This window comes from Tachysurus vachellii, chromosome 5 (genome assembly GCF_030014155.1).
Source record: "Tachysurus vachellii isolate PV-2020 chromosome 5, HZAU_Pvac_v1, whole genome shotgun sequence".
Classification (NCBI taxonomy): Eukaryota; Metazoa; Chordata; class Actinopteri; order Siluriformes; family Bagridae; genus Tachysurus; species Tachysurus vachellii.
The window spans coordinates 25,604,937-25,619,345 of NC_083464.1; the positions used below are offsets into that span (position 1 = coordinate 25,604,937).

The 14,409-nt window shown below is 37.9% G+C and overlaps 1 protein-coding gene across 1 annotated transcript in view; it reads right to left on the reverse strand.

The window, feature by feature from the left end:
• Nucleotides 1-1,763: 1,763 nt before the first annotated feature.
• si:dkey-246i14.3 (ephrin A4) overlaps nt 1,764-14,409 on the reverse strand; it is a 40,806-nt gene continuing 28,160 nt past the window's right edge. The window contains exons 3-5 of the mRNA XM_060870785.1: nt 11,241-11,300; nt 3,612-3,644; nt 1,764-3,456 (exon numbers count right to left, since the gene is read on the reverse strand). Of these exons, the coding sequence (XP_060726768.1) occupies nt 3,362-3,456; nt 3,612-3,644; nt 11,241-11,300 (188 nt within the window). The 3' untranslated portion in view covers nt 1,764-3,361. The remainder of the gene's footprint in view (nt 3,457-3,611; nt 3,645-11,240; nt 11,301-14,409) is intronic.

Consider the following 14,409-nt stretch of genomic DNA (forward strand, 5'->3'; position numbering starts at 1 on the left):
ACACGTACATACATATACAGTATATACACACACATATATACATATACATACATATATATATATATATATACACACATACACACACACACACACACACACACACACGTATATATACAGTATAAATATAAATAAAACATGATAACATGATACAAAACACAAAGAGTTTATATCTTTAGTATCTTTAGCTTGTACAAAATATATTATACTTCATTCAGGTTTTCAGGTTGGTTTATATCCAGGGATTGGTTTGGATGATGAAAAGACACTGTTTTTAATGTAAAGTGAAAGAAAAGAAAACATTTCTGAAGGCAACCAGTTTGTTGACTATAAAATCCTGATACTTAGAATCCATAATGTTGTCAGTCTTCGCAACAGCTCCATTGCAACAGGGTTTCACCTCAATTTCTCACATTGTTCATTAAACAGTACCAAAGCTCATGGTCAAAATGCTCAATTTTGATTTCGACACACCACAAAACAATTCCAGTTACATTTCCAAATAACACTTGGCAAGACTCTGGTACTGCTTTTTCCTTTTCATTTCCAAGAAGCATTTCTATTGCACAACTATTCCAAACAGCCTGTATGCAGGAACCAACAGAAAAGAAAGCGAAATCTAATAGTTTTCAAACTCGATAACCTCCAAAACTACCTAGAAATCTAACCTTCAGCTTCTTTGTTGCTTTCGTCACCATTATTCTCACTGTGAAATACGACCACGTGCGTTCTTCTTGGAAACTTCTCAGACTGTTCCACTTTTACGAACATTATTATGACCATGATTGTGCTTAATGGTATTGTAACTGCATTTGTACTTATATTATCCATTATCTCACTGCTGTAGGTCAACAACCAGCTGTCCACTTTGTGCTGAAAGCTTTTTAGTGACACCCATGGGTATTTTAAATATCTTGATATTTGTTGACAAATGTTTTTATTTTAAATATTCCTTAGAATATTTAAATTATTCAAGTCCTATTTTAATGATCAAAACAAATTAATAATACACCTTTTTTTCACTCAACAAGAAGAAAAGCAAGAAGAATAATTCTGCAGTCAGATGTACGTGAGGCTAAAATCTCAAAAATAGGAATTAACAGAATTTTGCAGTTATCAAATTCAGGATTTTGAATTTTGGAATAAAACAATATGTTTGCTCTATTTTAATAACTAATCCATAATAATTTTTCCCCCAAATAACAACAGGACAAGCTACTTACTGTAGCTTTAATCCAAGAAAACCTGGTCAATCATTCTGCAGTAGGAATAAAACTTTTGCATGTGCAATTATTTCTGTTTTATTTTAAAGGTGTTTATTCTTACATAATGATCATTCTCGGCTGAGCCTGAACAGGAAGCAGGACGTCGTCTTCCTGTTGGTTTAATAAGTGTTTAGTCTGTGGAAGCTTTGATGCAGTTTCTCCTTCTCTCAAGTGTGCTCTAAATGAAAATTTCACTGAACGAGCATGTTTGTCTCTACTGCTCCTCGGATACACGGGCCTAATTTTAGCGACTGGAAATAAAGGCAAAAAAAAAAAAAAAAAAAAAAAGAGGAAAAAATGTAATTAAGGACATCAACAGAATTGATACATTATTGTACTTAATAGTATTATTATTATTATTATTCTTCCCTTTTAATAGTAAAACAATGTAATGTAATATATGATGGTGTTCCTTCTTACCTGTTGCTGTTTGAATAACCGAGCGAGGAGTTAAAGATGTATTTTTATTAAATGATTTCCACTTGAAGCTTTCAACACAGATTTACTCAGCAACATTTATTTCACAGTACAAAAAAAAAGGGTTAAACCTGTAATTCTTCACAGAAGACACCAAACTCTTCACTAAAATGTGAAAAACAACACAAATTATACAGAGGAACAAAAAGAGACAAAGTCCCTAAATTATGCGGAATCCAGCACACGTTATTTTCTGTGTAAACTGTTTTACACAATTCAATTCACAAATCAGAATTGATTTGATTTTTTATTTTTTTTGCACTGGCACCTTCGCTTCAATTGCATTTCATACAATGAGTAAAAAAAAAAAGAAGACCAAACATATTTAGTTTGTATAATTTCATAAGATTTAGAATTTTCAAACAGAAACATTTTTAAAGTGAATTTAAATAGAATTTGTTACTTTTCAATAAAAGTAATATTTCCAATACAAAAAAAAATCACTGCAGGTCTTGTATTATTTCTGCAGAATCTGAGCATACAAAATGTTCGGACTTCACTTTGTAATGAATAATAAAAATAAAAAAATAAAAAAAACACCCTGAAAATATTCAACATTCTCCCATACAAAATGTAAAGAAAAAAACCCAACGGATTTGATATCTGTATAGTAAATGAATTGGTGCCAGTACACAATTCTTTGAATGAAGATAGAACAAAACAAAATGAAATAAAAAAAAATAATAACAAACTAAATGTAATCATTTGAATTACATGCTCAGGAAACTGTCCAATCATCTTCATCTCGCGAAAGGAGCGGTGACGTGAACGGACCAATCGTTTCCTGACGTTAGTGATGCTGTGAAATAAACCGTCCAATCAAGTACACCGTTGCTGAGACGAGAACAACGCGCCGCGGTCGGTCATCATTTCCGGCTAAGCCTGGACAGGAAGCTGTAAATCGTCTTCCTGTTAGTCAAATGAGTGTCTAAAGCTTGGATCGAGCTTCGTTTCCTCCCGTGTGTGTTCTAAATGAAAACGGCACACGTCTGTTTCTCAGATTTTTCTGGTGTTTAATGTGTTAAATGTTTGAGTGTAAGAGTGTTTTGCTTTGGCTCCAGTTCGTCCGTGGTGGAAAGCAGGTGAAATAAAGTCTTCTCCTGTGATCCTGAGAGCTGATGAATGAGCTGAGAGCTTTACTGCTTGCGCCGTGTCCCTGCACTTTTTCTTAGCAGCACAGGTGCTACAGGGACGTCCACCGCTCTCCTCGTCTTCTCCACTTTGGCTCAGTTCAGTAGTAGTGTACAGTAAGAGAAAATCTGCGGTTGGAGGGGAAAAAGAAGAGGGAGGGAGGGATGCGGTGGCAGCTGTGTGTGTGTGTTTTTTTTTTTTAAATGAAGAAAGGATTACGCAAAAGAAGAGCAGCAGGAAGAGGTCTTTGAAGGTAGATTAGTGCCAGTCGCTTGTAGAATGAAGCGGCACAGAGTGGACAGCAAGAGAGAGAGAGAGAGAGAGAGAGGAAATGGAGGGAGAGAGATTAGTGCCACTCCGAATACATGACAGCAAGGCAAGTGAGCTGAATGAGTGTGTGAACGTGTGTGTGCTTAGATACAGACAGGGGAATGATCCCACATGACCTGTTGGCATGTCATAGCTATTAGCTGGGTCGAATCTTCCAATTATCATAAAAAACAAAAAAGAGAAAAGGAGGTGAGAGCGAGGACAGACACTGCACTAGTTCTTCTTGATTGGGCAAAACTGTGAGGAGCTGGAGTTCCTGCGAAAAGATATTACATGTATTTTTTTTTACTCATTTATTAATCAGTAGAGGATGAGAGGTAACTTAAATCATTCCCAATATCTCCAAAGCCTTATCAAATAATCGCAATATTGTCACTTCTGTCAAATCAACGACTGTAATCGGCACCTTACCTTGTCCTTGTTCCTTTTTCCCAGTCGTTGTAGCTGAAAAACATGAAGAAAAAGAGGGAGAGTTAGAGAGAGAAAAAAGTGTAAGCATTTCCAGTATTTTGGGGTAAAAACCCCGTAGATCATCCATGAAGACAAGAAAAAAAAAAAAAAAAAAGAGGAGCAGGAAAAAAATGCACATGGAGAAAGATTTGCCATTACTCACACAGAAATGTCATGAAAAATTACGAACGGCTGTGCAACCCCAAAATACATCCCCGCTTCTTTTAAAGGTCGCATCCCGAAAAAGATGGCAGGAAAGCAAGAAAGAGATGGGAGAAGATTAAGCATACTGGAGGACCAGGGAGAGACCTGGAAGAGAGAAAAGCCTCTGAAACGAAGATCGAGTGAGAAGGCGAGAAGATTTGTGAGGAAAACTCAGAGGGTAATAACAGTTGGTGATGGAGGGATGAATGAAAGGATGGAAGGAGAGATGATTTGGATAGACAAAAAAAAGAGTCCAAATGTTATCCTCATAGCATGTGGTTTTCTGACTGACTGAGTGACCAACTGACTCACTTAACAACAGAGTAACTTACTGAGTGACTGAATGACTAAGCAAATATCTGAGTGACTGACGGACTGCATAACCCACTGACTGACTCATTGACTCACTGAGTGACTGACTGCATAACCCGCTGACTGAGTGGGTGACAGAATGACTCACTGAGTAACTGACTGACTGAATGACTCAGTGAGTGAGTGACTGACTGAATGACTTGGTGAGTGACTGACTAACTCAGTGAGTGACTGACTGACTGACTGACTTCGTGAGTGAGTGACTGAATGACTTAGTGAGTGACTGACTGAATGACTTAGTGAGTGACTGACTGAATGACTTAGTGAGTGACTGACTGAATGACTTAGTGAGTGACTGACTGACTTAGTGAGTGACTGACTGACTCAGTGAGTGATTGACTGACTCAGTGAGTGACTGACTGAATGACTTAGTGAGTGACTGACTCAGTGAGTGAGTGACTGACTGAATGACTTAGTGACTGACTGACTCAGTGAGTGACTGACTGAATGACTTAGTGAGTGAGTGACTGACTGACTGACTCAGTGAGTGACTGACTGACTGACTCAGTGAGTGACTGACTGAATGACTTAGTGAGTGACTGACTGAATGACTTAGTGAGTGACTGACTGAATGACTTAGTGAGTGACTGACTGAATGACTTAGTGAGTGACTGACTGAATGACTTAGTGAGTGACTGACTGAATGACTTAGTGAGTGAGTGACTGAATGACTTAGTGAGTGAGTGACTGACTCAGTGAGTGAGTGACTGACTGAATGACTTAGTGAGTGACTGACTGACTCAGTGAGTGACTGACTGAATGACTTAGTGAGTGACTGACTGAATGACTTAGTGAGTGACTGACTAACTCAGTGAGTGACTGACTGAATGACTGACTTCGTGAGTGAGTGACTGAATGACTTAGTGAGTGACTGACTGAATGACTTAGTGAGTGACTGACTGAATGACTTAGTGAGTGACTGACTGAATGACTTAGTGAGTGACTGACTGACTTAGTGAGTGACTGACTGACTCAGTGAGTGACTGACTGAATGACTTAGTGAGTGACTGACTCAGTGAGTGAGTGACTGACTGAATGACTTAGTGACTGACTGACTCAGTGAGTGACTGACTGAATGACTTAGTGAGTGAGTGACTGACTGACTGACTCAGTGAGTGACTGACTGACTGACTCAGTGAGTGACTGACTGACTGACTCAGTGAGTGACTGACTGAATGACTTAGTGAGTGACTGACTGAATGACTTAGTGAGTGACTGACTGAATGACTTAGTGAGTGACTGACTGAATGACTTAGTGAGTGACTGACTGAATGACTTAGTGAGTGACTGACTGACTCAGTGAGTGAGTGACTGACTGAATGACTTAGTGAGTGACTGACTGACTCAGTGAGTGACTGACTGAATGACTTAGTGAGTGACTGACTGACTCAGTGAGTGACTGACTGACTGACTTAGTGAGTGAGTGACTGAATGACTTAGTGAGTAACTGACTGAATGACTTAGTGAGTGACTGACTGACTCAGTGAGTGACTGACTGAATGACTTAGTGAGTGAGTGACTGACCCACTGACTGAGAAACATAACCCACTGACTGAGTGACAATGAATGACTCAGTGAGTGACTGAATGACTCACTGAGTAACTGACTGCAGAAAAGAAATGCACCTAAACTGTCAAACTATTCCAGTTTTATTTGAGTGATATATATGTGCAGTATTTTGGGAGCTCAATAACAAGAAAGCAAGAGATTTCAATGTTTGTATATTGATTTTTAAATTGTAGTATTTATAGTTGTCTTTGACAAGCTGATAAAAATCACCCTGACACACTCAGAGAGAGAGAGAGAGAGAGAGAGAGAGAGAGAGAGAGAGAAAGCATGTGAGTAAGTGAGCAAGAGTACGAGAATAAGTGAGAGAAAGAGTGAGTGAGTAAATGTGGAGGAGTGAGAATTTCTAGTTTTTGTCATTTCTTTGGCTTTCTTGAAGTGAACTTCTGTTTCTCTGCGTTCACATAAAGACCTCTTTACGTTTTTCTCAATCATTCAAATGATAAATTCAGAATAGAAGAACTGCAAATTCTGTTAGAAGAAACGTTTGTTCTTTCATGTTTAAAGCAGCACAAAAGCAAGAAGCAGAACGAGCAATAAGAGTTTCAATTGATCAAAACCAACACAACGGAAGTGACGACAAAAACATACGTCTATATATGATATACGTCTATATCAACATTAATGTAAGAAATCAATACAATGGAATCGCAACTTTTCCCTAAATATCCCAAACTGAAAAAGAGAAATAATTGAATCATATAAACATCGTTACACACATCATGTTCTGCATGTTGGCGAAGAGAACAAACGGTTTAAAGAGCTACATATAAGAGCTGGACAAGATGATGACACATAGTAATATCAGTGTGGTGATAAATCACACTTTTTGACAACTCACCAGAACCGACTTGTAATGCTGGTTACATTTCATACTGAATCTTTAAACTGCAGAATGTTTTAACATGTTGATACAATTTTCTAAAAAAAAAAAAAAAATTAAAAAACTAAACAAATAAAATAAATTAAAAAAATACAAAAATAAAAAAATAAGCATAATTATAAGGTAAAAAAAAATCTTACTCATACTACAATTTGATTTTATTTCAAAAGTGGAGTTTTCAATTAAAAAAAAATTGAAAACCAAAACCAAAAAGTAAATAAAATCAGTCAGAGACTCAGAGTTAACAAGGTCACTATCACAAATCTGCTTACATTTAAACAGTGACCTACAGAGACAAGATTTAATCTAAATTTAATGCACAATTTAATCTAAAGAACAATTCAAACGTAATCAAATTTGTGATCATGTTAATTTCTTTTCCGTCAGAGTTTCATCCCGACCATTAAAGCGTGTCCAGACGACATGCGGGTGGATCTGATCGAACACGGATCATCGGGTTTTACACAATCTTGTGCGGTCTGTCGGCTTGAATGCGCATGCTCATTAAAGTGAAATAATGGGACGCAAACAAATAGCAAGAAATCTGAAATTCCTGTAGACATTTCTAAGATTCTTCCTTTCATTCAGATCCTTGCTAAGGAAATCATTTGTAATGAAAAGGTTTGTATTAACCTGAAAAAAGCAAAAGAAAAAAAAAAGCAGAGGCATTTCAGTAAAGCTCTCAGCTTATACAGACTGTATTGAAATTCTCTCAACAAACTTCATCAAATGGTCAGGAAACTTTTCAGCTTTTCAAGGTTTTGCTAATAGTTACAGCATATTGTGCCGTAAAGCTCAAAACATCGAAATATATCATTCTGCCACTCGTTACTTATTTATGTTTTGACAATTTTGACAGAATATTTTATAATAGGAATTGAAGTAGTTTTGCATTACATTGTGATAAAATGTAGACAGAACAGACTGGTATTTATAAGACTTGCTTCTTGAGGAAAATAAAACAAATAAGCTTTTTCTTTAACAAAGAAAAAGAAAACGTGTGTTCGGCTTTGCACTGGAACTGGCTGTACTTGTTTACGGACGTCAAAATGGCAGGTTGTTTACGCCTCTTTTTCTAAAATGGCTGCTCCCTGCTAACTTGCGTCAAACACCACTGCAGCAGCACGTAAGCACAACAGCGAGGAGAGAAAAGCCGGAGAAGTCAAGAAGGAGGCTGGAAGGAAAAGAAAAAAATAAAAGAAAGAAAGAAAGAAAGCAAGAAAGAAAGAAAGAAAGAAAGAAAGAGAGAAAGAAAGAAAGAAAAAAAGAAAGAAAGAAAGAAAGAAAGAAAGAAAGAAAGAAAGAAAGAAAGAAAGAAAATCTCACCTTTTCCATTCTACTTCCACCATTTTAGACTGAATTTATAGAGATGAAAAAAAGAGAACCCCAAAAAACTAAAAAAAAAAAAAAAAAACCCAAACAAACACTAATGCGATTAACAGAAAAAAAAATTAAGTTAATAGATGAATTTAGCTAGTTTATTTGTCAGAGCAAATTGCACATTTAGGAAAATATACCTAGCACAGTGGGAGGAATGAGAATGGAAAGGCAAGAGAGATGGATAAAGGAGGAGATCAAGGTATCTACACACACACACAGAAAAAGAGCGAAAGAGAGAGAGAGAGAGAGAGAGAGAGAGAGAGGAGCTGGAACAGGAAATGGCGTGCTCACAGCAGGAACAAGAAAGCGCATGAAAGGAAAGAAAAGAGAGGGATCAATTAGAGAGAAAGTCGAAATGACTGTAATGGTTCCTCACAGCAGGGAGAGAGTGGAGTGTAAGGAGGGGGGAAAGAGAATAAATAAGTAAGAGGACAGAAAAAAAAAAACAACAGTGGAATTAATGTTTTGACAAGTTACCCTCAGTAGAAAAGGGGATGTTTTTCTGGGTAACACTACACCATGTTGGCACTTTGGACAGCTCGCATTTTTTAAAATGTGCTTCGAACCATTCCCGACTACTCTCGAGTATGAACTTCCAAAAAAAATAACAAAAAAATATACAAAAAATGTAAAAAAATAAAATAAAATCACGAAACTTTGAGGCTAAGAGAGAAAAAAAAAACGAATACCGCTTGCACCGATTTCCAACATGAGCCTGCTGCTTTTCGGGAACTGACTTTGGGGGGAGCTTTTTCACTGTGACACATGTTCAGCCATGTTATTAATGAGCCTGGAATTCTCCTCAGATTTTACCCAGCACCATTTTAATTTTGTATCTTAGTCAGTCATGAGAAAGAGAGATCTAATGCCACAGACTGTTGAGGAGCTCAAGACACTGACTTGGTCGAGCTATTCCTTCAGGTATCGCTAATGTCTACTCTGTCCTTTGGTTTCCCTCGAGCCGAGTCATTATGGTGTTGACGACCTACCCAGGAAAAGCAGTGTTTTTCTGAAAAAAATAAATAAATAAAGCCTTCCTAATTACACCTCATTGGTCCTCACGGAGCTGAACGAGCCATGAATCTGGCTCTGGGTGCTGCACCGAGGTTTCTGACTTGACAGTAACCTTCGGCTGGTCGCGTCCTGTCAGATAAAAGCTTGCTACAGGAAGATACAGAACTTAGAACCAAGTGCTACCAGGGGGGACAAAATCCTGCTGCGCAAAGCCTTGCCTTGTACACCAACCCTTTATTCTCACCCCACATCCACAGATGCAAATTGGAGAGGTTGAGAGGTTCAGAGAGCAAGAGAGAGAGAGAGAGAAACAGAGAAAGGTGGCAACGGAAAATGTTGAAAACGCTAAGCCTTCTGGGTGACTATGAGGAAAGAAAGTAGTGTTCAAAATGCCTTTTTTGAAAGAAAAGTTTTGAGGCTTAACTGGTGTGAATATGCAAAGAGGAAGGAGTGCAGGAGCGCAGGATGAAGGAATGGTGGATAGCGTGAGCTGGACGGACGGACGGACAGGAGAAAAGGGATGGAGCGAGAGTCTAGTGGATGGAGTACAGATTAGTTTTGCTCTGCTAGCGACAGATCATAAAAAATGAGGATGGGGAGGGAGGAGAAATCGAACCACAGAGAGCCGGGGAGATTAGTGACACTCCAGGAATGACAGAAGACTAGAGAAGAGAGATAAAAGGGGGGGAGAAGGAGGGCTGGTGAGGAGGGGATGCTACAGTTTAGTCTGGATTAGTTTCGGTCGGAGAACAGAAAGAGTGTGAGAGAAGGAGTTAAAAAAAAAACAGTAAGTGCATGGGAAAAGAGAAACGGACAAAGAGAAGAAACACACAGTGCTGCTCACTCGCTTGTTCGAGCAGCCTCTCTAGGACCACAAAGCGAGCGTCAATCAAATACGGATGAATACAGAACCAATGAAAAACATCCTGAAACACACCTTATCGAATGCCTGGATGATCTGATAGCCTCAGCCAACACACAACCTGGCTGTGTTACACACCACAACACAACACACTTCACAACACGCGTCTTGATCAATTCAACAAATCAAAAACAGCATCTCGAGGCCGAGACTGGAGTTCGGTTCAAACCGGAGAGACTTTGAGAGACCAGAACGGAAAGCTAGAAAACACATTTTCGAGTGTCACTGCATATTTCATGCAAAATAAACCTGCAGTAAATTATCAGCGTGCAGATTTAATACTTATGGTGTTAATTGTAAAAAAGGCTGAGACGAATCCAAGTGGCTGATTTGGGATTTCAGCGGAACGCAAGATGCTGAATTGGGCTCGACAGCCCACTGTATAATGTGCGTGTGTGTGTGTGTGCGTATTGTGAGAGGTGCAATTGGAGCGGACGGTTCACGGACTGGGCTGCCATTTCTACTCTAACTGGGCAGCATTTCCCACTGCTCGATCTCGTCAGCTCAGCCAGGCGGAAGAATAACATTACTGCAGGGGGCTAAGAGCCAGGACACACACACACACATACACACACATACACATACAAACCCACAGATACACAATCTTGTGCTAATGCATAAAGGGCAAATAGGGCAAATTTTAAAAATGTGTTAATGAAAAGTGTTCTGTTCTCGGTGCAAAATGTAAGAGCGCAAGCAAAACATTATTAGACTCATAAATTGTCTAAAATAATAAAGTACAAGCAGTTTTTTGGTTGTATTTACTTTTTTTTTTTTTTTTGAATATAAAAAAAATACTTAAAATACTAGACACTTTTATATGAAAGCATCACAAATACATCTAGACAAGAAATATTTATAAAAAATATTAAAAAGAAAGAAGGTCATACAACTGAATCCGTGCAAATAACACTCAACGTAGTACATATAAATAAATAAATAAATAAATAAATAAATAAATAAATAAATATAAAAAAATAAAAATAAAAACAAAAAAGTTACATTTGATTGTCTGAGTAGAAAGTACAGATATGCTGGTCAAGATAGGAAATATAAAGCTGAAGGACAACAAAAGATTAAGAAAGATGAAACGAGTAGAGAGAGGGAGGGAGGAGATAGGCGAGGGCATCGCGTGCAGAGAAAGAGGGTCGCCTGAGTGCGTGAGCGGGTGCGAGGAAAGAAATGTGGTGTTTTTTTTCTTTCCCCAAGAAAAAAAAAAAAAAAGAAAGAAAACGAGGGGAGTACTTACTGGACACAGTGACTTTGAGCTTCATGCATGGAAGGGGGGGTCCATCATCCATAGACAGGGCTGAAGAGAGAGAGAGAGAGAGAGAGAAGACAGGAGAAAGAAGAACACAGTTAATGTGTGCTTTGGAAAGCATCAAGGGAAAAACGATAATCAATGCTCAAAAAGACAAAAAAGGACAAAATGACTCCCAAGACTTTGATCCCACAGAGAGAAAAAAAGAGACAAAATGACTGTTCCATTAGCACAAGGCTGAAACACAAGACTAGAGCTAATACTGAAGTCCTTCACATTTGTGTGTGCATCATGCAATCATGGTAATCATTAATAGAGCATATGATGGATAACATGTTCAAATATATAGAGAATTTTTTTGTTTTTGAAAATAAAAGCATCACCCAGTTCAAGAAAAGGAAACCACATTTATATTAATGGTGAAATCAAAACCAAAAATGCAGAATAGTTAATTTAAAAGAAATTTGTTTGTGTACGTGGTGGAATGTGTGATTTGCCATAGGTTGTGTGGAAAAGAAAGAAAAAAAATAAATAAATAAATAAAAAATTTCCACATTCATCGTTTTTTCCTCCCTAATTTAGCGGATCACACATGTACATCACTCCTCGCCCTGGACGTGTGTGGCATTTATGCTTGCGCTGTGCGACGTACTCTCAATGGTGGCTTAATGTAATGTATTACAGATAAGGTGTTATCGAAGCCATAGTAAGAACAGCAAGACACACACACACACACACACAAGACAGTGGGGTTCAAGGCTCCTTATTCACTACTCTTGACATGTTTGCTAGATTTGTAATGATACAATCTGGTCATTATTTGATTTGATTCACTTCTTAATACAAATTAATTTATGATTAACAAAATCTCAATGAAAGCCAAATGAAAAGCAAGCAAACAAACAAAAGAATTCTGCATCACAAACAATGCAAAGCACTGTAAATTTGTGTGTGTGTGGAAAACAAAAGAAATAAAAAACTGCCGTGTGTAAATGCTTCACATTGTAAACTTAATGTACTACAGTTTGACCTCTACAGTATAAAGTTAACAGTGCAGGTTCAATGCTAATAAATAAATAAATAAATGTAGAAATTCTCCTAAAAATATTTTGAGTGAATAAACAAAATCTCTGACCTGAGGAAAATGATCGATTGAAATTTAATGAGCTCCGTAGCAGAGCCTGAGGCATCATATTAACTGAAAATAGAGCTAAAATGCCTGACTTCCTCAAGCTCTTACTCGAGCACTGCAGACCACTGAAGCGCGGGGCTGGTGTCATTTAAAAACTACCGAAGAGCTAATTTTTAACATTTAGAATATAATTGTGTAACCGTTTACCTTTTACTGCATGCTGGTCGTTCGTATAGTGCCACTGCATTACATGTATAATTAATAGAATGCTGATTTCTATGGTGCACCACGCTTTTTGTTTTGACGCAGCAAAAATCCGCTAGTGTTTACTGATAAACAAGCCAATAAAGTGGTTGAGCCCTGATACACATGCGGTTTAATTTATAACTTGACATGACGTCACTGATGATAGACTGTATGAGGCTAACGTCTGGGCTAGGAAGAAATTAGCACCTGCCTCGCTTCCTCATACCGTTGTGTGTTCTTACAATAGTGCTGTTGGGCTTAGTTCTAAAGTGAAGTCCAAAATATTCCACCAAGTGAGACTATAATATTTATTAACTAAAGATAATGCACTGTTAACTACATTTATGCACTTATTTAACCAGCCATTCAAGTAAAAGCAAAACAATGCACAGAATCATGCAGGTCAAGAGCTTCAGTTAATGTTTACAGCAGACAAAAAGAAAAAGTCTGATCTCTGAGATCAGGGAATATAGGAAGCAGAAAGCTGCTTTGAGTATTTCAGATACTGAATACCCTCTGGGATTTACACACATACACACACTTACACATACACACACTTACACATACACACACACAATTAAAGTCTAAAGTCATACAGAATGGTGTGTTAAACAAAAAAAAACAAGGAGTGACAGTTTTGCAGGTAGAAAAGAGAGGTCAGAGGACACTGGCCAGATTGGTTTGAGCTTGCAGGAAGGATATAGTAATCACTCTTTACAACTGTGGTGAGCTGAAGCGCATCTCAACATGCATTAAACATCAGGCACTACATCAGCAGAACAGGAATCTGCAGCAACAAACTGAACAGTTGAAGACACAGTGATTTTTTTTCCCCTAATCTTCAATTGGCCAGATTGGGGGATTCTGTGCTCCTGATTATCTCTGTTCCTGTTCCTGTTCTTGACAGGCACGACGTGGTCTTCTGCTGTCGTAGCTCATTCCCCTCAAGGCTCAACGTGTTGAATTTTCTGAGATGCATTTCTGCTCATCACGGTTGAACAGAGTGCTTAGTACTAACATACTCCGTTCAGTCCAGTCTTATCATTCTCCTCTGATCTCTCAAATCAACAAGATGCTTCAGACTACAGACTCTCCACACACCATGCTTTTTTTTTTTTCTTTTCACACCATACTGTGTAAACTCCAGAGACTGCTGTGAGAGAAAGTCCCTGGAGATCAGCAGTTTCTGAAATACTCAAAGCAGCGAGTCCAGAACCAAAATCTATGGTTAAAATTACAGAGTTGAAATTTCTCCTCATGCATACGATTATATTGCATTGTGCTGCAACCACATGATTGGCTGATTAGATAACTGGAAGAATAAACAGGTGTCCCTAATAAATTGACCAGAAACTTAACATACTAACAACAGTAAATTGACATCAATTGACTAACTAGTGAAACCAATATAAATAATCTTGTGTGTAGACATCTCACACACACATTTATATTATATAAATTCAAGGAAATTAATCACATTAATGACACCCGTGTAATATTTGTGTCATTTCGGCACAGTGTGCTCTATTTAGCATGATTATCCAGTTGCTAGGAGAGCTAACAGTCGCTACTGCTTAAACTCTGCATGCTGCATTAGCGAGAATAGTTTAAAGACATATTCATATAACAGTATAGACACTACAGATTACCACGTGTCATATTTGTGTATTTGGTAAAGGAAGTTAAATGCTACTTTACATTTTTAGGAAAGTAGAATTGACTCTTTATTTAAATCACACCGCTCATACTTGTGAATTCATTCAATGTTCATAAAAAGCG